Below are 26,042 nucleotides of genomic sequence, written 5' to 3' on the forward strand. Positions count from 1 at the left end.
TTTCTTTTAAGAGGCTCGTCTAAACAGAAACCTTGGAATTGAACAGTACCCAATTTTGAATAAGACTTTTAAGCTTGCACAGGCCCTATTAGGCTTTTGAACTTTTAACAAGAGAAAGCACTGACATCTTTCTGTCAACATTTTCCTGAACCACAAATTGCTCATGCATTAAAAATTCTCTAGAAATGACATAAAAAGGCTATGAAGCAAATGTATTCTTGTAGTGCAGGTCTGCAAGTCAGGGTAATTTCAGAATATACCACATAAGCTGAAAAGATGGCAGATGCAAGAATTGGATTTAACCGTAGATGATAACCCAATTTTCTCCATAGTGCTGTAACTCAATAAGTCTTTAATGGCTTCTTAGATAAACAGATGGATGTCATCAAAAGGCACAGGATGATAAATCTGATTGGTGTCTGAATAATTTTCACTGCTTTATCCCCAAAACAAGTAGCAAGAGAAAAATGGGAGAACCCACCCTTAAGCCCCAGCATGAGAGTTTAAATTATTTGATTAAAAACAGTTGTATTTTCCCAGTGGCATAATATTGAAAACAATCAGAATGGCAAAATCCAGGAAGTGCAATATATCTTTTTAATTAGGGTTCTTTTTTAAAAGATTTATACTGTTTAGCTTAGCTGTGTTTATTCTTATTTAGTTGACTCAGTTTATTTTCATACAGATTTACAAATATTCAATTAAATCTCTTTGGAAGATTATGACTTTCAATTATCCATGATGGTCCAGTGTTTATAGATTCTCAAGCCCATGGCCCAATTTCTGCTGGTCAAGCAGTTCCTGACTCTTTGAACAGTTCCTTTACTTGGATGCTTTTTCATTTAGCTCACTTATTCACCAAGATCATTGAGTGGAATTGGATTTCAAACGATTCATTGTTAGAAGTCCAATACACATATGAAGAATCTGACCAAGGCTTTCCAGGGCTGGAACTGTCAAATTCTAAACACACACTGATAACCTCAGTGAGATTTGTCCAGACGAACCCAGGAGAAAGGGTATGGTTAAAACAATTTTCTGAAAGGAAATATGTCTTTTGTTTCTTTGTCATTGTTATATCTGGGTTGTGAGATTATGGGAAAGTTCTCTGGTTTTTAAGTGTTAATTTATGAAATTCCTTGCCTTAGACAGAATAGAGGGCTAGACTGTTTTAATGTCTGATGATAAAGTATATCAGTTCTTTCATATGAGAGGGAAAAGTATCAGACAGGATGGCAATGCTAATGATCTTTGTCTCTAGTATAAGATACCACTTTCAAGTATTTCTGAGATGCAAAAGTTTACTAAGTTTATAGCTGTCATAAGAAACTTTTCAAAGACAGAACCAGAATATTCTCGGGAACCTAGTTCAAAAAAAGTTTTCCTTTTTATCCATAGTTCAAGCAATTGCTTTAAAATATTTTTATTATCTACATTAGTTTGTCTATTGAAGTTAATTCTTAACAACTTGAAATAATAAAAACAGGAGACTCTTAAACAGTACAGCCCTGAGTACTAAGTTCCTAGAACTTTACATGTATTAACCCATTTACTCTTCACAGCAATTCTAAAGGAATGGACTATTATTATCCTTAATTTATAGATGAGAAAACTAAGGCACAGATATATTGAGTAACCTGCCCAAGATCACACAGCTATTACATGGTAGAGCTAGAAGTTAAACTTCAAGCAGTCTGGCTTCAGAGTCTGGGCTCTTAACCATTTTAATGTTTTACTGCCTTTCATAAAAGCTTGATTGATGTATAAAGATAGTCATGAAATTATCAGTAATCAAGTAAAGATGGATCAGTTAGGACCCACTGAGCATGGGGATGATAATCTCTGCTTTGGAATCTGGTTCCTCAGTCATGCAGGTTGGGGAGCTCAGGCAAGACTCCATCAGGAACGGTCCCAGATGACCAGTTCTCATTTCAAAAGCTTTTAGGATGCAGGTGAGGTATAAATAATAAAGAACATACTACCAAGTGTACTAGATAGGTATTGATAAATTTTACTACCAGCTTCTTCATATGCAATTGGGTGGCTTTGTCTTAATTTCAGATGACTTCTACTGTACTCTTCCTCCACTAGGCCCTGCAGAGGCTTCTGGTTTGCTGAATGCAAGGGCCTGTCACTAGTCAATTGCAATTAATCTCTTGATTGTGGAATCTGACTGTCTCCCTATGTCCCACGGGCATACTCATTAGGGAGGGGATGTGGCCATAATTTACTACAGTCATTTTCATGACATTCAAAATGCCTCAGTTGGCTGAATATAAATTGGTAAAATTTTCCTGAAAAGCAGCTTAACAATACGTATGGAAAACCTAAAGAAAGGTTCATACCTACCAGTTTCAGAACTAGCATTGTATCCTAAGGAAGTAATCACAGATGTGGACAAAAGTTTTACATGAGAACCTTTTATCACAGCATTATTTACAACACCAAAAAAAAAAAAAAAAGAAGAAGCAGCAGCAGCAGCCTGGGAACAACATAAATAGCCAAGAAGAGGAGAATAATTAGGAAGTTTATGATACATCCATAAAATGCAATATTATACAGTCATTAAAATTATGTTTCTGAAGAATTTTTAATGACACGGAGAAATACTCATTATATAACATTCAGTGAAAAAGCAGAATACAGAACTTCATAAAAAAAATGATGCCACTTATGTAAAAAGATAGAAATCTAAATATATCTAAAGTCCTGAGAGGAAGTTTGTCTTTTGTTGGTTATCTCTGAGTTGTAAGATTTTGGTTTCTCTTTTCCAAATTTTCTAAAATGAAAAGACATTAATTTCATAATCAGAAAACCAACCAATAAAACATAAATACCCGCGAGCTACAGGGAGAAGTGGCAGATGTTTGTGGTGGTGGTGGTGGTGGTCGGGGTGGCGGGGGGAGGGGGGTGGAAGTAGGCAGTAGAAGAGAAACGCGGCCTCCTCATCCAGAAGAAATATTCCAACTCCCCTGCACGCTCCTCCCTCTCCCCAGTCCTCTAAACCTATGGGGGGGGGGGTGGTGTACACACATATACAAACCACCTGATTACCACCCTCATGTAGCTCTTTCCCACAGAAGTCAGGGATTCCTGGCTACTACAAATATAAATAGAGTCAAATCATCTCAATGTACATTTTTAAGCAAATGACTCTGAAGCCTGACTCTGATAATATTCCCATAATGAGGCCGTAAATCCTTTAGGCTAAAACTAGAATGTCCTTTTATTTTTTATATTTTTATTTAGAATATCTAAAACTGGAATATGCTTTACACACACCTTCACAGATTTTTGTATTGCATTATAGGTTGTGACACTCACTGGCTCTTCCTCTTTTCTTTTTACTGAATACCGAGTTCCCGTACACCTCTGGCTCCCATTTAGTGAGATAAAATGATATAAGATATGTGAAAACCCTAGGTCAATCAATGCTCATTTCCTTCTTCCCTCTGTCTTTACAGGTCAAATTCTTGTTTTGGAAAGAATATGAACCAAGACCAGTAGGATTTGGGCCTTTGGGGAGGGAAAGAAGAAGGACATTCCTGGCAGAGGGAACATTTTAAGCAAAGACCTGGAGTTGGGAATATCAGGCTATGTATGAGAAACAGTGAGTATTCTGTTTCTGCGGAGTGAAGGCTCTGCAGGTGGTAGTAATGGAGAAAGGAGGCTTGAGGCCAGATCACAGAGGCTCCTGGTAACATTTGGATGATTCCAAACATCAAAGCCACCAATCAAGAGAGTAAAGATTTGCCACCATGTGTATTCAAGAGAATATACTACGGGCTTTGAAAGCGGTTCTAAAGAGGAAGCCAAAACTTATTTTAGCAATGTCAGTATGGCATGAAACTAATTGGCCTGGAAGTTAGAAGATCTCAAGTCATCTGCTGGTTCTGTCAATAACCAGCTGTATGACCTTGGGGACACTGTACGCCACCTTTAGGCCTTTTGTTTTCATATATGTAAAATCAGAGGGACCAAATTTATTAATGTACTCATTCCTTCATTCATTCAGCTAAGTATTGAGGGCCTGTTGTGTGGGGCACCATGCTGAAAAGAGAGGACACTGTGACAAAGAAAGATGGTCCTTGCTTGCAGGGACTCACAGTCTAGTTAGGGAGGCAGACAGCTAAATAACTTTTAGTGTAATGAGTGGGTTAGGGAAATGGGAGTTCACTAAATTGTCCCCATTAAGAGACATGGAGGTCACTGGTGACCTCAGCAGGAGAGATTTAATAGAGAGGTGGCTGTGAAGTCAGATTACAGTGGGCTGGGGAGTAAGTGAAGATGGTGATAATAGATACTGTGTATGAAGTTTGGGAAGAACCTGAATGAGCAGGAAGGGAAGGAGCTGGAGTGCATTTCAGTCCCATAGTCCTCTCCATTTCTAAAATACTAAGATTCCTAACACTCGAACAAGTATATTTAACCTTCCAAGGGAACAGCCTTGAAGGGGCAGCGACCAATTCAATGTATAAGCTCTGGTACGTTTGCATAAAAATAAGTCAAGCGGTGGCCACATTCCAAATACTAAAAGGAAATCAAGATCTGGAAATTATGCCCATGAGAATCTGTATGGTCTTAGTCTGTGGGTATGTTTAAAAATATGAGATGGAAGCTGCACAAGACAGGAGGCTGAACAAGATGAACTCTAGTTGTCTGAGCCTGTTATGCTAATGACACTGAAATTGGAAGAGAGGGAAGAGGGACAGTTCAGGGAGAAAAAAGCATACCAGGAACCCTAAGCAGGCTGCCAGGCTGCTGCTTCCAGTAAGCGGGCTGTGACCTTGTCTCTTACCATTCTTTTGCTAGTAAAGATGGTGTAAATAAATGGAAGCTTCCTCTGATTATACAACATTGGAGAGATGCTAATGCTTAAGCAGTTAGTTGCTTGAAATTCCTAGATGTGTTATCAAGATGACATTAAAACCAACAAGTGACAACAGTGGAATTCTATTGTTCTAAGAAAATGCAACAGTAGAATTTAATTTTATAAAACAGCTAACATTTGCATTTAGAATTTCTGGTAATCCTTACATTACCAGTTTAACACTATTAATTTTTTTAAAAGATAAATATGTTCTTATTTTTTTAAAGGAAAATTACATTTATTTATTGTGTCAAAATATAAGGATTTCAGAAAGGCAGTTACATCAATCTTTGTGGTCAGAATTCAGAGCTACTATGGTAAAGGTTTGGGTTTATTTTTTCATTAGCATTTTATTGATTGGACCAATTAGTCCGAGCAAGCCTGAAATTCCCAAGATTTCTTAAAACTGACATCTGCGCCTTTCTTAAGCTGCTGGTGATACACATGATGTAAATTTACCAATTACAAGACAGAGAGGGATGCGCATGAGCAGTGGTAAAGCCTTGGGTTGAATCTGAAGTGCTCTGGGACAAAAGACAAAATAATGTTTGATCTCTGAATCACTCTTTAAAATCCCTTCTTTCATTTTGCTCTTTTTATTTTTTCATAGCATAAAATAGATCAAATTAAATGTGAGCTTAACATACTTCATGTAAGTGCCTTTTTCCTTAGTTTTCTATGCTGTATTTAATTCTTTCCTGCCAGGGAGATATTAGAGCATAGGAATTAAAGGCATAAACTGAACAGTCAGGAAAAATCTAGGTTGAAATCCTGATGCTGTCAGTTATTAGCTCTGTAAACTACTGGCAAGTTTTTGAACCTCAATTTTCCTAACTTGTAAAATACAAATAGTAATATCTAATTTATAGGATTATTACAAAATTGAATTTAAAAAATAAGAAAACAAGTATTATAGCAACTTACTCATAGTAAATACCCAATAAATGGCAGGTTTATTTGGGGGTGGGGGTGTGTGTGTCTTTGCTCATTTTGGACATTTACATAGCCTGCTGAATATATTTTCTAAATTGAGAAAAATCCATAACAGAAATGACATTTGCATTAGGAGCCCCAGCACCTATAATTGTTCAGTACAACATGTCTATGTCAACATAATTTAAGGATATTTTTAATAGAAAGAGCTTCTTAGTCCCATCATGGTCTTGAATGCTTAATTATTTACAATATTTTCAAAATCTTAACGAAAAATATGGTAACACATTGTAAGTACAAATAATTCAGTAAATGTGTGTTATCTTGTTTTAAGCTTTTATTAACATCGCTCCTCATGTTGCAATAGAAATCCTACACTTTTCTGATTTATCCATCAGATTTAAAAACGGAAGGCAGAATTAGAGAAAAAATCCGCAAACAACTTAAAAGTTAATATTTTAAGAGTAAGGTGTCCTAATGGACAACAGAAAGATGAACACGTACTTCAAGAATCAAGGGAAAAATTCCAGAGGATAGAATAGAGGCATCCATCAGATTTGCTCATTTTTAACATCTCTTATACGTAAGTGAGGGGCCTGGCAGATGGGGCCTCAGAAACTTCCACAATAGGGCAGCTCAGCATATGGGTCATATAGATCTGGCTTTAAAATCAGCTCCACAAGTTGCTTGCTCTAAAATCTTTGGCAAGTAAAACATTTTTGGCAAGTAAATAATCTTTCCGAAGCTTGGTTTCATTAGCTGTAAAACAGGAATAATTTCCCCCATGGGTTGTATTAAGAAAATTAAATGGTTTTTTTATATATATAAAGCACTTGGGATAGTGGCTGTCCATGGGAGGTGCTCAGTAAATTGTGGTGATACCTAATGTTGTTATTTGGCTATAAGTTATAAAATTTGTTTTTATTTATATGTTAACATATCACATAATAATGGCTAGACGGATTTCCCCCAATTTGGAGGCATGTTTGAGATGGCCTGGCTTAAGATAAACTATGTGGTATCTACAAGATTCACTTTGGGAATTCTGGGGAAGAGCTTCAAAGACTGTGACAGCCATTCTCTTGAGCAGCTGAAACTGAGGCACAGAAAGCTCATGTGGTTGCTCCTTGGGAGAGATCACGGACAGAGAAAACAGTGACTTCAAAATTTGAGCCCCAAACTGAAAGTCACAAGGACACATACTCCAAATTACAAGAGCAGCTTTGTGACTAAGCTGCTTCCTATCTGGGCAACTCTGTGCAGCATCTCCTAGGGTGAGAAGCAGCAATAATCCTGATGATGATTAATCATTCTTCCAAGAAGTACAAGAGAAGCCAGGGAGCAACCATGAAAATGATCATTCTGACCACCTCTTGTCTCTTTTCTCCTAGAGCTTTCAGCATGCTGTTCACCCCTTCTCCCACCAGTCCCTACTTTGCTAGATCCTGCACAAGAACCATTTTCAGATTTAGAACTAGAGAAATCTGTGTCCTCAATGTTCAAAGGTGTGTATGTATGTATGTGTGTGTGTGCGTGTGTGTGAACTCACATGCATAGGAACCCTCAGTACGTATTATCTCTTCTTAATGCATTGTCTGCCTGGTTCAAATCCTAAGGAACACAGCCAGAGTATATTGTTTATATTCTAGAATACACTGAAGATAATTAATAAATAAACAGAAACACACATATATACAAAAATTCTAGTTTAAGTAAGCTTTTGAGGGCTGGCCCAGGAACCATATAACCAGGCAAATATAATTTCTATGAAAAGATATAGTCTGTAATCTATAAATTAACTTTTGGAAAATGACCCATTTGCAGAAGAGGCCTGAGAAATACTTTTTATTAACTTTTTGCTTTGAAATAATTTGAGACTTACAGAAAAGTTAAAAGGAGTACAGAGTTCTCATTTGCCCTTCACATTTTACATAATCATGGTATAATTATCAAAACTGGAAAGTGAACCTTGATATAATACTACTGAGTAATCTACAGACCTTATTTGAATTTTGCCAGTTTTTCCACTTATGTTTTATTTCTGGTCCAAGATTTAATTCAGGATCTCACTGCATGTAGATGTCATTAGTCATTAGTCACTAATCAGTGTTAATTTCTCAGTCTTTGTCTTCCATGAGCTTCACACTTTTGAAGAGTTCTGATCAGTTTGTCTTGTAGACTGTTCCTCAATTTGGATTTGTCTGATCTTTTGTCATGATTACACTGATATTATGCACTTAACAAGAGTACCACAGAAGTGATGTTTTGTTCTTTTAAGTACAACATATCAGGGGGTATACAATTTCTAAATGTTTTATTACTGGTGATATTAACCTTGATCGTTTGGATAAGGTCATGTCTGCTACATTTTTCTTTAATTTTTTTCCCCTCTGTAATTTCCCCTCTGTAATTAGTAAATGTCTTGTGGGAAGATACTTTGAAGCCATGCAAATGCGCTGTTTACACTGTATTTTCTCCCATTAATTCCGGATTCCATCAATGGTTCTTGCCTGCAATAATTACTACTGTGGTATTGGTCTGATGGTGATTTTCTATTTCCCTTATCCTTTATATATTCACTAACTAAAATTCTGCTGTAAAGAAGAGCTGCCCCTTCTCCCCCATTTATTTTTTCAACTATATATCTATGTTAATATGAACTCATGGATATTTAATTTATTTTGTGAGTTATAATCCAATAGTTAGTTATTTATTTTCTTCAAGTTGTTCCAGCTGTGGCAATCGGATTTTTCTTCAGGTGAGCTCCTGTGTCTTTTCAACACGTCTTCATAATTTTTTGAACACTTACTCTCTGGAACCATAAGATGTCCTAGACTCAACTTGCATATTCCCTTCCTAGCCTTAGAGTCAACTATTTTCCCAAAAAGCCCTGGTGCCTTTTTTGGAGAATGGTGTCAAGAAACCAAGATATAGGTGCTAAGTGTGTTTGTTGCTACCAAGATATCATTGCTTCCAGGCCTCCTCAGTGGACACAACTAAGAAACATACATATGTATACTAAGCCACACACACACATCTGTATTTCTATATGTATCTACCTGGATGTGAATGAGTTCATCCTGATCCCTCTAATTCCACCCCAATACCACAGGATTCATTCTACCCTTCTCACTTTCTTCCTATGTATCTTTATTTCCTGGACAGTGAGAAACTCAGCTTTCATTATCCAAAATGTATTTACTTCTTTGTTCAATCCTAGCATAGACTGAAAGTAGTGTCAGAATTGCTAACCCATGCCCCTGTTTCCAGAAGAAACAAAGGTACTAACTATAGGACAGTGTTTCGTATATTTTGCCTTTAGCTTTACAGTGTACAGTCAAATACTATTTTCCAAAGTTACTTAGGTTGCTATTCTCTTCCCTATTCCCTCAGTAAAGTTACTTATTCATTTGTAATACCTTAGGTTCATTTTTTATGGTTTGTATTCCATTTGGGTTCCCCACTTCCTGATTTTGTTTATTTATTGCATATGTGAAATCATTACAATGTTCCTAAGAGTCAGAGGCATACAAAAGGCTTCTCAAAGAAGCATCACTCCCTCTTCATCCCCACTACTCTCTCTTATTCTCTCATTTATATACTCCATTCCCACTTCACTCCTGTAGATCACCAATCTCATTTGATTTTGCTGTACTTTTCTTGTAAGTTTTTGCAAAATTAAGTAGATATCTCTATAATTTCTTAAATTTCCCTATTTCCTACATGAGGGATAGCATACTCTGGATATTCTTTTGCACTTTATGTTTCTCACTTAATAATATATCCTGACAATAAGTTCATATCAGTTCACCGAGATCTCCTCATTCATTTTAACAGATGCACTGTACTCCATTTGTGGACGTATCATAATTTATTTTACTCCTTCCCTATGTGTTGTCATTTAGGTTGTTTCCAATATTATGTGATTACAAACAATGCTGAAAGCAATAACTGACGCATATGTATTTTCACATTGCTGGAGGCATATTTGAGGGTGCATTCCTAGAAGTGGGACTGCTGGGTCACAAGAGTTCAAGTTTTGTTAGGTATTGCCAAATTCCCCCTGCGGCAGGGCTGTACCAGTTTGCATTCTCACCAGCAATGTGTTGTCATATTTTTTAATTTTCACCAACATGATAGGTGAGAAATGGTATCTCAGTATTGTTTTAATTTGCATTTCTTAGAAATACTTTTAATGCAGATGGAAAAAGGAAGTGGAGGGGAAGCTCAGATGGACACGCAAGAGCTGCACAAAGAGCTAAAACAAAACTTAGGAGTGTCCTAATAAGACTTTAAGTCACCTAAGAAGCCTAGGAAAAGACGAGGAGTCTGAAGTGTTGGGGAAAGTGAAAAGCATTAATGCAAGGACTAAAGTGACCCACTGGAGATATACAGGGCAATAGATAATCTGTAATGCACTACGCATAAGATAAGTTTAAAAACATTGACTTGTCTTTACATGCAAGAGAAAAACTAATAACAAATAACGCTTAACACAGAGAGACTCAAGGTGTTTGAAAAATCTCAGTCTTAACGAACAACTGTGATCTAAAAACCAGCAACAAAGAATGCATTTTGTAGCCAAGCAAGAATCAGAAGAGGCTGTAAATGAATGGTCCAAGCAGCAGAAGCAACGTCTCGTGACTCACACCTAGGCCGTCAAGAAGAGTGTGGGGGGAGGGGGGGACTCTGATCCTGCTTAAGGCCCCGAGAATAAAGAATAGGCTTTGAAACATTCATTTTTAAGAAATGGAAAAAAGGATGGTCTCAGAAATGATCAACCAATGATCTTATGAATGACCAAACCATCAAAGGAAGATTGTCATATATGGAAAAAAATAACAAAAGACCCAAAGAAACCCGTTAAATGTAGAAAAAAACCACATTGCAAAACCACTAACGTGACTTGGGACAAACAGGTCTCCAGGACGGGGCTGAAACAATAGCCCTATTCAGTGGGGAGGAAATCAGTTGTTTTACCCTCAGTAAAGTTTCAATTATATTTCATAAGCCAAATCATAGGCCAGAGATTAAGGAGGTTTTTTTCATTTTTAAAACCTGAGAGAGATCTAGAAATAACTTATAGTAAGGTACATATAACAAATACATGGAAAAAATACAGTCAAAAGTATGAATTTGCAGCTAGCTCAAGAGTTGGACTCTGGGAAGTTAGCGCCAATAAGGACAGGTGAGTAAGAGAAAGGAGGAAAATAAGTAAGGAATATATTCAGTTTCTATTATGCTCTAGACACCACTTAGCCCCTGGAGATATAATGATAAATAAGGGGGAAATCCCTCCTCTTAGCTTGTCCGGGTAGAATAGAGACAGCGTAATAAAAATTCTACAATAGTAAGTAAAAAAACAAAGTAGTGGAACAAGAATGAATAGAAATGGGGACAAGTTTCACAGAGAAGGTGATCCTTGAATTAGAAATTCTTTCAGTGGAAAAGGGGAGGTGTGGGTGTTGGTGTGTATTAAAGGATAGTCTAGGCAGAGGGACTAGTATGTGCAAAGGGACAGAGGTATGGTGTATCCCTAACAAGTGGTATTTTACAAGTCATTTTGGAATCCAGCAGTGTGAGGCATTTAATATCTCCCTAAAATTATCATATTTGCAGATAACACAAATGGGTCACAGAGTATGAGAATGGTGTTTAGAAGGATAGGATTAAACTTCAAAAATGACCTTGAAGGCTGGCCCAGTGGCGCGGGGGTTAAGTGCGCATGTTCCGCTTCGGCAGCCTGGGGTTCGCAGGTGCGGACATGGCACCGCTTGGCACGCCATGCTGTGGGAGGTGTCCCATGTATAAAGTAGAGGAAGATGGGCATGGATGTTAGCTCAGGGCCAGTCGTCCTCTGCAAAAAGAGGAGGACTGGCAGCAGTGAGCTCGGGGCTAATCTTCCTCCAAAAAAAAAAGACCTTGAAACATCAGAGAAACTGAAATTAACTGTTTCCTTTTTTGTGCAAAAAACCCACAGTGGGTACAAAATGCAGAATGGCAGAATAGGTTAGCAAGGCTCAGAGGAGTCCGACTGACCTGGAAGTAGGAAAGTAATCAGCAGGGCAGGACAACTGGTTTTAAGAGAGGTGCGACACTGAATAACAAATAGTTACTGCAAAGCCAGAGAGAGACCCCTGGGTTCTAGCACTGGACCCACCACCTAATAAACGGTGGATTCTGAGGAAGTCTCTTCAGGTGAACTTCAGTTTCCCTGTCTGTCAAACCAAAGGGACAGAACTACCTCTAGGATCCCTTTCTATTTCATGGTTCTTGAGCCAATGATATTTCAGAAGGTTGAAGAGCGTTCTGAGAGTCATGAAGGGACCCATGCTGGAAGACATAGGCTCTACAAGGCACGATGGAGGGGCGGGGAGGATGCATGGAAACTGAACTGCAGGCTGGGAGGTGATTTCAAAACTGACTTCTATCACGTGATGGATTATTATAAGGACCACAATCAGCTGTTCTCTATTTCTGGAAAGACAAGAACAAGAAAAAAGAGAACAAAAGAATGGCATCAAATTGCAGTGAAGACTGTTAAATAAATAGAATGAATTAGTCCCAGAAGTTATGGGCATGGCTTTTGGGAAAGTCTTTAGAAACTGTCTGTCCGAGATGATTCTGGACAAGGTCACCAGCTGTGGCTGCAAGCAGTTGGATAAGCCAGATGTCACTTCAGTGCCCTTCCCATCTCTGTGTTTCTGCAGTCATATAATATTGTGTATAAACAGAGTAATACCAAATTACCCCATTTATCCATTTTATCTATCTATTAATATGAACAAGAGTTTCCCTTCCATTTTACCAGTAAAGTTTTGAATACAAATGTGACTTGGCCTCTCCCCATTACAGCTCTACATTCAGAGCTAATTGCCTCACAGAACACTTAAGGAGTCATTTTTCATTATGATGGTGAGCAAGGGGAAAGCAGATGGCACAGTCATGTTATTGATTTGATGATCCTTGCCTGGCTTGTTGGATAAATGGAACCGAATGTATGGCCACTGCATCCAGACTTTTAAGGCCTTCAAGGTTCAGTTCAAATTATGTCAGACAGCAGGTTCATGGGGCAAGAATCCATTTATTCCTCCAAGGCTTCTAAATGATGATCCCAGGGACCATATAGGACTCCTCAAACTATCGCCTTGGAGTCCTATGGACGAATTTAGTCTCTCAACTCTTAAGGGAGAGCATGAGCTCTCTCTTAAGTTTTGCCAATGCTTTATCTGTTTGATGGCTCTGAACTTGCTGCCCATCAGTTAGGGATGTCGGTGCCACTTACATAGGTTATGCTCCTCTGCAAATAATAAGGTGGATAAAAAGAAGTAAGTTACTCACTTTTCAGAGGGCCATTAACTCTTTCCCTAAAAGCCCTTAGAGAAAGATCATTCTGGCCTTAAAAAGTTAATGTAATTATAATCAACGTTTATTGTTTTTAGGCTTACAATACTACTGCTGCTGGGGCTTGTTCCTCCACTGGCCCTCTCATTAAGAATGAAGGCATATTCAAGCTCAAACATGCTTTTGTTAGATACTGTGGCACCACTTTACAGTCAATGGTAGGATTTGAGATTACATCAGCTATCAGTATAAGAGAATTTTTATCAAAACTTCAATATACTCCCACTCCCTTAGCAAGAAGGGACCATTGACCCTTTGAAGTAGTCCCCAGAAAAATGTTTATGCGAAAAGAAGGAATTCCCAGGGCCGTTGACCCACATTTTCTTAGCATTTTATCAGTTTGTTAGTAAAGAGATATTTTCTCAAGCTGCTTAATTTTCCTTTTTGGATCTAGGGAGTTCGCTTCTGTTTGCCATTTCTGGATCCTGGTGGCAGAAGGTTCTGCCCTCTGGTAAGGAGTGGATTAGTATTTTTATTTTTCTGGTTAGGTTTTGCAACACGGCATAATAAACATGAGGGAGGGGTAAAGTCCTTCCCTGCAGGAGAGAACCGGAGACCTTGGTTCTGGTCCCTGTTCAGCTACAACCGCATTGACCCTGGACAGGTCCGTCCCCATCTCTAGCTTTCCAGGCATCTCTTTTGCAAAATGTGGGTAGAATTAGATGATTTCTAAGTCAATTTCTAAAGCTCCAAAATTTCTAAAATTCTCTGACACGCAGAATTATCCATCCACTTTTGTTAAATGCAGGACATAGACTTCTGTTAAATTCTCCTAAACCCATGTAAAGTAGGACTATTTAATTCACGACCAATTAAAAGTAAAATGTCTTGCTAATCAGCAGTTTTATATAGACCATTGTGCCAGCTATCATAAGAAACACTGAGGGGCTGGTTTAGCCTTCACTTTTTATTCATACCCACAAAATTCTTGTCTTGTTGCCTCAAAGGCAGCTTGCTTATTCTAAACAAATCTTGATTCTCCCCTTTGGCTTTGTAAGTTGATTTGTTGAGTTGCTTATTTTTTCTTATTTTTCTCTTTGACCACATTATTTACCAGTCAATTCTAGAAATAACTGAAAGGGGTGGCAGGTGGGGAGAAGAAAAACCAAACATGTTGGCCATGTTTTCAGTGTTGGTGAGCTCATTTTTCGTGTTCATAAGTTCTAACACTTTATGTGAGTCTGTTTCTAATTGTTCTATCTTGAAAGTATTTGAGTTTGCTTTTGGGCTATTTCACTCATCTCTGCAGCGTGTTTAATTAGCCACGTTTGCTATTTCTTCAAGTTTCTTGTCCTTATTTTCTTCTTTGTTTCCTTTACACATTAATCAATTTCTATCAATTAACAATGGCACAAAGATAAATTTTAAAAACTCAAATGGGAGGTCCATGGCCATGTCACTTCACAGTGATACCAAGTCGTAAAAGAAAAAGCTTGTGCTGCCCCAAAAAGCACATACCTAATGGTTTTTGACCACAACCAAATAAATTCCCCTCAGCCCCAGAAAAAAACTAAAGAGCGCTATACTGTGAGATTTTCTTGTTTTAAATTCTGGCTCCATCGCTTATTTACTATGTGGCTACAGGCAAGTTACTCAACTTCCATGAGTTCATTTTTCTCAGCTGTGAAAGAAAAGTGATAATATATACCTTATATGGTGATAATAATTCAAAGAATAGTAATGAGCATAGAAGAGATTCACCACCAATGGCATGTGTTAATAATAACAACTACAACAGCAATTCATACTTTTTACTTGCCAGTTATATTTTGTGAGGTTAACCACCCTGAATATAGCTCACAAGTGGACATTTATTCCATAAGATTCAAAGTTATATTCTGGTCATAAAAGGTAGAACCAACTTGTGCTCTTTCAAACTTAAATAATATGGTGTTGTAAAAATTATCCAAAAAAGAAATCAAAGTTCAAATCACAAAAGTAGAATAACTTTATGATAGGTTTAGTACATGCTATAGTGGAAATACAAATTGCTTTATTGTTTTGTGGCATCTTTTATTAATATTTTGATTTTCCTTGAACCTTAAATCTAAGCAACTAAGTTTTAATAGATGTTTTTCACAAAAGGTACAGTGTTGGGCTTGATTTTAGTCCCCGGGACATTTGGCCTGAAACCTACATGAATCATAAAAATATAAAATCCAGTCCATCAGGCCTGAAAACTATGGGCCCAAAGTGAAATTTTGCCAGGTAAAGTTTACGTTTATGTAGAATATACCTACATATTTTCCAAATATTTTTTGGTGAAGAAGTTCTATCATTTAAGGATAATTAATTTTATTCATCAATAAATATTTACCAAGCAATTACAAAGTACCAGGAACTTCTTAGCAGCTGAAGATTCAAAGATAAAATGGGACACAGCCACTGCCCTCAAAGAGCTTACTATATGGGAAGAAAGTAATGCAAAGTACACAGTGACTTTGATATACGTTAGAAGGCAGTATAGAAGTGAAACAGAAAATCCTATGGGATTTCAGGGGGAATGAGGTCACATTTGTATGGCGGAAACTGGAAAGGCTTCCCAGAAGAGGAAGGCGCATTTGAACTGGACTTTGAAAACAGGCAGCTAAGAGGAAGAAGGCATTCCAGGTATAAAGAACAATAGTGAATGTGACAGACAACACGTGTAGACTCGTGGAATCATGGGAAGAAACATACATGTGGAATAATAACCTGGGAGCAATCATAAAGACATTCTATCTAGTCATCTTCCTTATTTTAGAGAGGAGAAACTGAGGGTCCAAGAGGTTAAAATAATTGCCCATAGATCCCCAGCTAGCTAGTGGTGTTATGCAGGTAGGCACGGATTCTGTGGGTGCTGAACCTGAAAGAGGATGAAGAGAGGTCAAGGAGCACCTTACACCCTAGAGTATACGTCTGGATTCACTTCAACAGGCAATGAGAATCAGCTAAAGTTTATGAGGAAGGGAGTGATATGATTAGAATTGTGCTTCCTTTGGCAGAAGTCCAGGTGAGAAGCAGCCACCTGAATAAAAAATGGAGGGAGTAAGAATGGCAAAAAGAAGATGTCTGCTCTGCTACAGGGGTAAAATATAAAGAGCTTCATGATTACTTGGATGTAAAAGGGGAGAAGGGGAGAACAAGGAAAGCTAACTCCAGGGTTTCAAACTTGTAACGCCCACCCTGAAATGGGCATTACAGAAGCAGTAAAGTCAGGAGAGAAGAGCTGGTCTGGGAGCAGGCATGGCAGCAGGGGAGGGAGGGAAGGAAGAATGACTGTCTACCTAAACAGTAGCAAATCCAGGTTGAGATGCTATCGTTCAACAGGTGAGAGGTGTTGGCTGAAGACCCACAGAGCTAAGAGGTAGCTGAGATGCCCCCCTAAGTGAGCGGAAAGGGCACGATTCTAAAGGGAGAGAGTGGAGAAGGATGAGAAGTTGGCTAAAGATCAAACCATCAATCCTCCGGGAATGCCTACCTGTATTTAGAGGGCAGATGGAGACAATGAACAGAGGGAAGTGCTTTACATCCATTATCTCTAAGCAAAGTCTAAGCAGGTACTTGAGATAGATCAAGGCACAGAACACCAAAGAAGGGGAATGTTTCCAGAAATTGAGGAGGCAAGGTGGGGAATATTCAACAGTCAAACACTAAAGAGACATGATGACAAGTGAGAACTGAAGGGAGGGCATTTTAATGACTGTGTTTATCACTTTGTTACTACCACAGAATGATATTAAGCTTAGCGATCATAATGTCAGTTTTATTTTACCTCTCTCATAGCACTATCTACTCGTTGTTCATAGCATTCAATATAATCTGTAATTATGGGTTTACTTGCATGACTACTTGTTTCATGTCTATCTCCATATAGGCTGTAACATCTATGAGGGCAGAAACCCTTTCTGTTTTGTTTGCTAATATATATCCAGTGCCTGGCAGTATAGCAGACACTTTTAAATAGTTCTTGAATGAATAAACATAACAAATGAAGATTCACAATAACTGTATTTTGGATAGAAGATAAAGTCATTTTGTACTATTGATTTTAGGGTCTTTTTAATACCAGGTAAATTTTTTTTGACACAGAGTCATATTTATTAACAATAATCTCAGACGTTTGTTCTTATCTCTGTTGTTTCCTGGGCTCTCTCTTAATTTTGTAGTTTATTTTGCCATGAAGTGCCCAGTTTTTCTTTCTTCTTTTGAATATACATATGCTGGATTTAAACAATAATTGGATTTGAGATTAAAAGTTAAATAACATGCTAGATTTTTATAATGACATTCTGATACAATTCAGTAGTTTTATTTCTTATTCCAGCCACCTCTAACAAGAGTGCTAAGATTAGATCAACACGTGTGTTCCTACAGGTGTGAAGGTATAGTGTCAGAGTTATGGAAGGAAAACAGATTCTTAAGGGACAGGAAACTCCAGAGGCTTCTGAAAATTTTACAATAGGTTTAAAAAACTGGCTTCAGAAGCAAGAGTAAGGCACTGCGATGCAGCAGACCTGACATGTGCTCCACCTCTGAGATCGCGGAGGATCTCGACCTCCCACTGGTGCTATGAGACAGATGTCTTTTGTTCACCTCTAAAATGTGGGCATTAGGAACGATCTGAATCTTTCAAATATGCTGAGAAGATTGGGAATTAGCTTTTATTAATAAAATTATTACAATTTTTTAAAATTTAATGAGTGGTGCTAATTATTTTTAGTCACTAACAAGCAATATATAGAAATATAGTTTCTTAGCTGGCCCTGAGCAGCTGGAAAGATAAGTTATGGTACCACTTACAAGCGAGTTATTTGCTCTTCCTACCCCAAACTGGTATGACTGAGTATAATTTGTAGCAGAACTGCATGACACGGTTGGAGTGAAACGCATCCCAGGAATCTAACCCAATCCCATCATTTTGTATATGAGAAAACAGGACCCAGAGACTAAAAGACTTGCCCATGGTCACACAGCTCGTTGCTGGAAGACCTGGATCTAGATCTCAGGACTTGGGACTTCAAGTCCATGGCTCACACATATAAGCTTAAGTTCTTTTCCTATAATTGCATGCCCCTTGTTGCCATTACACACTGAGTCATAGCTTCATTGACAGATGTGTCATGGCATGTACATATTTGCATTTTACCAAATTTCTGGAGTTAAAAACTAGGAAAGATAAATGTATCCTTGCCTCCTTAAGCCCAATGCTTAGCAGAACCCTCCAGATCCTTCCTCTTTGACTTTGGATATAAAGCCTTTTTGGGATAAGGGCTATCTGGAGTACCACTCTATCTTTATCCAGAGAAGCACAGTGTTGAGGACGAGTTTCACGGGCTGAGGATCCAGATGGCTCTGGGTTTGATTCTGGTTTGTTCGCTCACCAGCTGTACTGGCCCTGGACAAGGCATTTAATCTCTCTCGAGCTTTTTTAATCTACAAAAGTGGAATAATAACAGCTAGTTCATAGAGTTATTAGGAGAGTTCAGCCAATGAATGTACATAAGGCACCTGATACAATGCTCAGAATTACTAGTTCTGTTTCTCCCATGTCTTTTCATTTAAACCAAAGCTCTCCTGTCATCATTACAAAGAGGAAAGGCATCCGTGACACTGTGAGTAGAAGATCATTTTGAACATTACACATTATTTCTAGATTTTTCAAAATAACCAGGTCATTCTGTCAAAACTTCTAAGCCTAAAGAAAAAAATGTCAAAACCTTAGACTTTCCAGCAGTATTCTTTTTGGTAATGTTAGAGTCAATCAAACATGAGGCAAGATCAGGGCAAAAGTCTACTTTTAGTTGAAGCACAGAGCTCGGTTTTGGCAGTGGACATTTGGGCCACTGGGATTTTTAATCCAGTGAGAAAAGTTAATCTGCTTCTTATTAGTAAGAATCCATAAACTATGAAATCCATAATCCTCCATCAAAAGTGACAGCAATCATTATCATTTTCAATTTATGCTTTTGACGACCTCTATTTACTTTGCCCACATTTCATCTTAATGTGACTCTAAAACGTTTGGGGACCTTGCTGTCCAAGGTGATTGGAGACATGCTTGGTTGTTTAGTGTCATGCAGAGGTTACTTGACGTGCCCTGTTTTCATGGGGATGTCAGTCTTTCAACCACTTTGAGGTCAGCAGAGAAAGTGGCTGTACAGTGTACATATGCCGATGGCAGAAAGCCCACATTAACCCAAGCGAGTCTGGCATGGTTGGCAGTGGTTGCTCACAGAAAACACAAGAACGAAGCAGCAGGTTACAGGGTTGGGGAGCAGGGAACCTAATTAGTCCAGCTCCAGGAAAGCCGCAAAGCCTATTTAATGTATTTTCTTTTACTCTTCTAAGCCACCTAGAGGGAGAATTGCTCACAAACATCTAAATTCATTACATTACACACACACACAAAGATTAGTGCATGGGGCAGTCTGAAGGATGAATCTGTCTTTCTTCTGACCTCTGTTAAGATGAAAGCCACAAAAGGACTTTACACATTTTAGACAGACACTAAAAGGGCCATATCTAATTATTATTTGCAAAGTATTGCTGAAATACTTGCTGGTGGAAAGAGAATAAAGTCCAAAGACAATGACATTATTTTAAATTGAAAAAAAGAAAATCACTAGCTGCTATAGAAAAGAGATGGCCAAAATTGTACCTAGATGTTTCTGAACCACTTATTTGTTAGTGCTGAAATTCAGTTTCTAAGAGAAAACCGCCATTTCTACCTTCTCCATATCCCCAAACTCATCCATATCTTAAATGCTTTTATTCATGCAATGAAGGGTACATTATGAAAAGCATCCCTCGACATTTAGGAAGCTACATTTCAAAAAAGGGCCTGATAAAAAATTTTGAGATTATGCAAAGTACTGCAAGAGGACTTTTAATCTAATAATTAATGCTAATTAATCACTGAAAAGATATGCTAACATTTAGAGTCATAAATAGCCTAAGAGCCAAGAGAAGATTCCTGGCACCCTGTCCTTCACACAGTGGAGATGGGGTCAGGTGTCTGTCCATGAAGCTCCTCCTCTACCTCCTTTTCAACTCCCCAAACCTCTAACCCTGCATCAGTAGTGGAGGAGGCTCTTTAGAAAACAGGGCTCCTAGGAGAGCAATGTGGGAAATAGTGAATGAACTCTAGTCCAATTGCTCATTTTACTGTATTTCACTGAGGCTCATAGATGAAGTGGTTGCCTAAGGTTACCACATTTCCCAGGTCTCTTAACATCATCGTCATCATCAAAATAATTTATGAACTGCTTTCTATGTGTAGGGTGCTGTGATAAGCACAGGCACAGAGATGGACTTCCTGCAAAGATATGAGATAAGCTAAACACTAGCAATGAGACAACCAAAGTCAACATTTCCCTCCCAAGAGCCAATATGGTTTCCAAATAATCATTGGAATGCATTTCCTCTCAAATATTGGATGATACTATGTTAAGTTTTAATTGGTTGTGTACACACCAAATGTCTTGATGAAGAGTGAAAAAAAGGAGTCATTTAGTTTGTATGTTGGTGTCAGCATTTGCTTTGTTTAGGGAAAGTCTAAATGTCAACATTAGAAAATTTCTTTCTATAGACACTGACTTTTTTTCCCAGTGAAGTCAAAAGTTTTTTTTTCCTGCTTTTTTCCCACAAATTCCCCCACTACATAGTGGTATATTTTTGTTGTAGATCCTTCTAGTTGTGGCATGTGAGACACTGCCTCAGCATGGCCTGACGAGCGGTGCCATGTCCGTGCCCAGAATCCGAACCAGGAAACCCTGGGCCACCAAAGTGGAGTGTGCGAACTTAACCACTCGGCCATGGGGCCGGCCCAAGAGTTTTTATTTTATTGTTTCCCAGGTCGTACTGTAAAAAAATTTCAAACCTATAGCAAAGTGAAAAGAATTTTATAATGAACACCAGCATTCCTGCTACGTAGATTCTTCCATTGGCATTTGCTTTACTTGCTTTATGACATATCTGTCCATCTCCCCATCCTACTATCCATTCATCAATATCGTATGATTTTGGTGCATTTCAAACTAGAATGCAGACAGCAGATAATACTGTATTTTGAAGGAGTAGAATCAAAGAGTCTTCCTACTCCTAGAAAGATAGCTGGAAAAAATTTATTAGTTTTTTTTAAAATAAAGAAGCAGCTCATCCTGAATTATACACACAGATATTCAACATAGTTCAATCTACAGGCACTATAAAAAGTATGGTAAGTTAACTCAAGGTTTTGTCTTCCTGTATCAACCCTGTAGACATTTTCATTACTCCTCCAAATGTTTGGCTTTGTGAAGACATGGGCTGCAAATTATACAGAATTAAGCTCTCTGTTGTAGATCATCAGGAAAAATTACCTGGAATGTTAGCAATAAGAATTTTTTGTTGTTTTGCTCTGTACTCTAGTATTTTCCCAATTATTCCTTGAGTGTAGAAATACAGAGATTTCTATGCTTCACTTCCCTTATTTATAAAATGAGTTTTATAATACCTATCACACAGGCTTGTCATGAGGATCAAATGTGAAAAATAGGAAAACACTTTGTAAAGAGTAAGGCACTATGCACATCCATGATAGCATGATCATTAGTAATCATAATGCATCCATAGTGACACAGCTGAAGTAATGGTCCACACTGCTACTTGGCTCCTTCAAATCAGCCAAAAAGATTTCAAAGGTTAAAGGGACAGAGTATTGGCAGTTGCCTTCACTCTGCCTCTCAGTATGTCATCTTGTCAAGGATCTAGAAGAACCTTGGTGTATATCACATAGGCTTGTTTTCATTAGTGAAGTGTTTGTTTTGGAAATCATCCCAGCCTTAAAACAATACTTCCATTAGCTGGGCACAGTACCCATAATTACCCATCTTATCTGACCAGTGCCAAACTATTCTCCTTACTGCATCCTATTTACCTTGGTGGTTCTGAAAGGAGAAGAGGGAGGCATTCACTCAGTGTATGAGAAGGTGAAGAGAGCGTTTATTTCTTTGAATAAACACGTTCAAAAGAACTTTGGGTAGAAATTCCTGCAACAAGATATCATTAGGTATCATAAATGACAAGTCTAAAGGTGATGGAAACCCTCTGTCCCCATATGGGAAAAATTCTGTTACATGACTGTCTTAAGTTTATAAGAGATAAAGTAGTGTAGCTTCCACTTTCGTGTCTGGTTGGACACAAATCAAGAAAGTGAGGAGCAAGGTCACAGCTAACTAGGGAGTCAAGAAAAGATAAAATAAGCAGAGAGGAGAGTTCATCATCGATTACTGTTATTGAAAACCTGCTAGATCTCTGGCACTGTGTTTTATGCTTAAGCGGAATTGAAGAAAAAGATAGATTTGAAATCACCCTTACCCTCAAAAAGCATCCATTTCACTAAAAGTTGTTTAGAGAAAACAGTCAGGAGACAGAAAAATTAGAAATTATAAGCAGATTAAATAGGATGTGTAAAAAGAGAGAATAAGCATGATTTGTGATTTAATGACAAGTTATACTTAACATCGAGCATGTTTACAATGTGGACAACATCACGGCAATGAGAGGATCACTAATAGGATATATTTAGCTACCCCAAAATTCAAAATATGCTTTTCATGTAGGGAGAAGACAATCAGAGGAAAGGCTGGCTATGCCCATCTAAAGGAGAGGATTCCCTGGCCCATGAGCTCCGCCTGTCTGGTGGTGACAGCAAGACCATATCCTAATCATAGTGAGATGGTTACATCAAGCTATCATCCTCTGATGCCTCTAAACAGTCCAAACATGCAAGTAAGTTCCCTAATTTGGTTCTATATTTACAAAGCAAACTTCTAATCATATTTATAATTTGGCATCCTATTTGACACACGTACTGGGAGAAAAGAGGCTGCCCTTAAAGGGTGGAGAACTTGTCTGCCCTGCTAGTGAGATTTCTCACCTTAATTACAACATCAAATTGGGGTGTGTGTGTGAACATACATACGTGTATATAATGTACAAACACACACACAGACTCAACATGTTTTTTTAAGAGAAACACTGGCAAATTTGAATTTATAGCAATGCACAAATCGAGATATTTGGGTAAAAGTTTGTATTCTAATAAAATTTTACTGTGCTCTAAATTGGAACCATATAAATATCATTACTATGCTATTTGATAGTATTGTTTATTTCTTCTGTTCAGTCTACATGTTTTGCTTAACTGCTGATGGCTCCTCATTCTGCTTACCTGACTGCCCAGGGGGAGGGGCACCTGATGATCCTCGCGGTAGACAAAGAAACACAGTCAGAACAGCAGCTCTGTTCCCAGCACACGGTTCAATGGCTATAGGTTTGGGCGCCCCCTGAAAAAGAAAACCTATTTTCAATCTTCACAATTGATGTGACCCAGCTATTTTACTTTTTCCTATCTCTGCTTCAGTCAACCTATACATTCCTAGTGGTTGGGGACACAGGATGTTTTGGGTTTTTTTAATAGTTCAACTGAATATTTTATTACAGTAACGTAGTTTTTTTTGTAGTGATGGTCATTAACATTTAGAAGACCGTTTTCTTGGAGTATTTTATGTTGGTACATATTTTTTGCAATTTTTGAACAGTACTCTTTGCTTTGTGCTATTTTTAGCTTGTTTTTTCTTTAATAGACTGTATTTTTAAGAGAAGTTTTAGGTTCACAGCAAAATTAAGAGGAGGGTATAGAGATTTTCCATATACCCACTGCCCCCATGCATGTATAGCCTCCCCCATTATCAACTTCCCCACCAAAGGGGTACATTTGTTACAATATATGAACCTACATTGACACTTCATAATCACCCAGAGTCCATAGTTTACATTAGGGTTCAGTCTTGGAGTTGTACATTCTATGGGTTTGGACAAATGTATGACATGTATCCACCATTATACTACCATACAGAGTAGTTTCACTGCCCTAAAAATCTTCTGTGCTGTGCCTGTTCATCCCTCCCTCCACCCTCAACACCTGGAAACCACCGAACTTTTTACTTTCTCCACAGTTTTGTCTTTTTCAGAACGTCATATAGTTGGAATCATATAGTATTTAGCCTTTTCAGATTGACTTCTTCCACTTAAAAATATACATTTAAGGTTGTTCCATGTCTTTCAATGGTTTGATAGCTCATTTCTTTGTAGGGCTGAATAATACTCCATTGTCTGGATATACCTGTCTATTTATCCATTCACCTATGGAAGGACATTTTGGTTGATTCCAAGTTTTGGAAATTATGAATAAAGCTGCTACTATCATCCTTGTGCCAGTTTTTCTGTGGACATAAGTTCTCAGCTCCTTTGGGTAAATATCAAGGAGAATGATTGCTGGATCATGTGGTACCATGTGTCATTTTTGCACTATATCCTGGCACAGTGTGATGTGCAATAGGCCTACATTTGAATAAATGAATGCATTTCACTATACTTAATGTACAGTCTGTAAGCCACAAATTATGCAACTTTTTTTGCTTTTTTGCAATTGTTTACTGTCACCAATGATGTAGTATATAACACAATTTATCTAATTAAATTATCACAATCCAAAATTTCCTGTTGGCATATCTTTAAACTTCATTAAATAGATATGTAATAATCACCCACCAATGCATTTGTATAAATAATTTGACTAGGAATAAAATAGAGTAAATGAATATAAGATAATGATTATAACAGTAATAGCTAGTATTTTATTAAGTACTTACTATGGATTAGGTGTTCAAAATACTTTAAATACAGAAACTTTTAAATCTTACAACCCTGTAGGATGAGAACACCGAAGCAAGAAGTTGAAAAAACTTGGACTGGTGGTTACCATTGGGGAAGGGGAGAGGGGGGATGGCAAAAGGGGTGATTAGGGTCACATGTGAGGGGATGCACTATAATTAGTGTTCGGGTGGTGAACGTGATGTAATGTACACAGAATTCGAAATATGAGGTACATCCAAAAAAAATAAAAATTAAAAAAATAAATAAATAAAATAGTTTGGGTGGTGAACATGATGTAATGTATACAGAATTCGAAATATGGGGTACATCCAAAAAAAATAAAAATTAAAAATAAATAAATAAAATAGTACCACCACTTTAAAAAAAAAAAAAAACTTGCTCAAATTCACATCACTAGGAAGTAGCAGGGCTGGGATTTATAATCTGGCAGGCTGCCTCCTGAGTCCATGTTCTTAACCATACGATGCAGTTTATCATATGTGTGCATGTACAAACAAACATGCACCTACACACATGCAACCAGAAACACATGTGCAATCACACATGTGAACACATAATCTGTGCACACAAGTGTGGACATAAACACACACAAGGAATTTGGCTTTAAATACAAAGTCACCTTTGAAACAGTGTGGGTATCATTTTAGCCTGGGAATGGTGGTTTAGGCTATTTTGCTCAAAAAACTACAGGTGAGACATAGTCCACATATCAAAGCAATTATCTATGCATAAAGGCAAAATTAAATAGAAGAAAAAATACCACAGCTTTAATTATTAGAACAAATGATTTGTTTAGCTTTTTTTCACTGATGATATTTGAACTTTTCAGAAGGAATACAGACATGTGTAGTCATTCACCTAGAATAGTTTAGAATACTGCCGTTTCCAGAAAGTTTAACGAGGCATTAAAGATAAAATATGTTCCCTTTCATGTAAAACTTAGACTGAAATTTCTGGTGACAACGGTTTTATGTGGTTATAAAGGATTTCTCCTTTATAGCAACATAAATCTCATGTTTTAAAATTATCTTCATACAGATATATTTTGGGAGTTTTCCATATAAAGGTGAAAGTGGCCATGGTGGTAGAAATAAAGGGCATAAAAATCTTCCATGAAAATGCTGTAAGCCAT

At 37.7% G+C, this 26,042-nt stretch overlaps 1 protein-coding gene across 3 annotated transcripts in view; it reads right to left on the reverse strand.

Moving 5' to 3' along the window:
• Positions 1–26,042, reverse strand: part of ATRNL1 (attractin like 1) — a 747,612-nt gene that overhangs the window by 74,061 nt on the left and 647,509 nt on the right. The window contains exons 28-29 of one of the 3 annotated variants that reach the window (XM_070595677.1): positions 23,403–23,517; positions 12,163–12,280 (exon numbers count right to left, since the gene is read on the reverse strand). The exons of 1 other annotated variant lie outside the window; for it this stretch is intronic. In XM_070595677.1, the coding sequence (XP_070451778.1) occupies positions 12,264–12,280; positions 23,403–23,517 (132 nt within the window). In that variant the 3' untranslated portion in view covers positions 12,163–12,263. Of the gene's footprint in view, positions 1–12,162; positions 12,281–23,402; positions 23,518–26,042 lie in introns of those variants that run through there. One more of the 3 variants, XM_070595592.1, reaches the window with a different exon arrangement.

The sequence above is a fragment of the Equus przewalskii genome, chromosome 1 (genome assembly GCF_037783145.1).
Source record: "Equus przewalskii isolate Varuska chromosome 1, EquPr2, whole genome shotgun sequence".
Classification (NCBI taxonomy): Eukaryota; Metazoa; Chordata; class Mammalia; order Perissodactyla; family Equidae; genus Equus; species Equus przewalskii.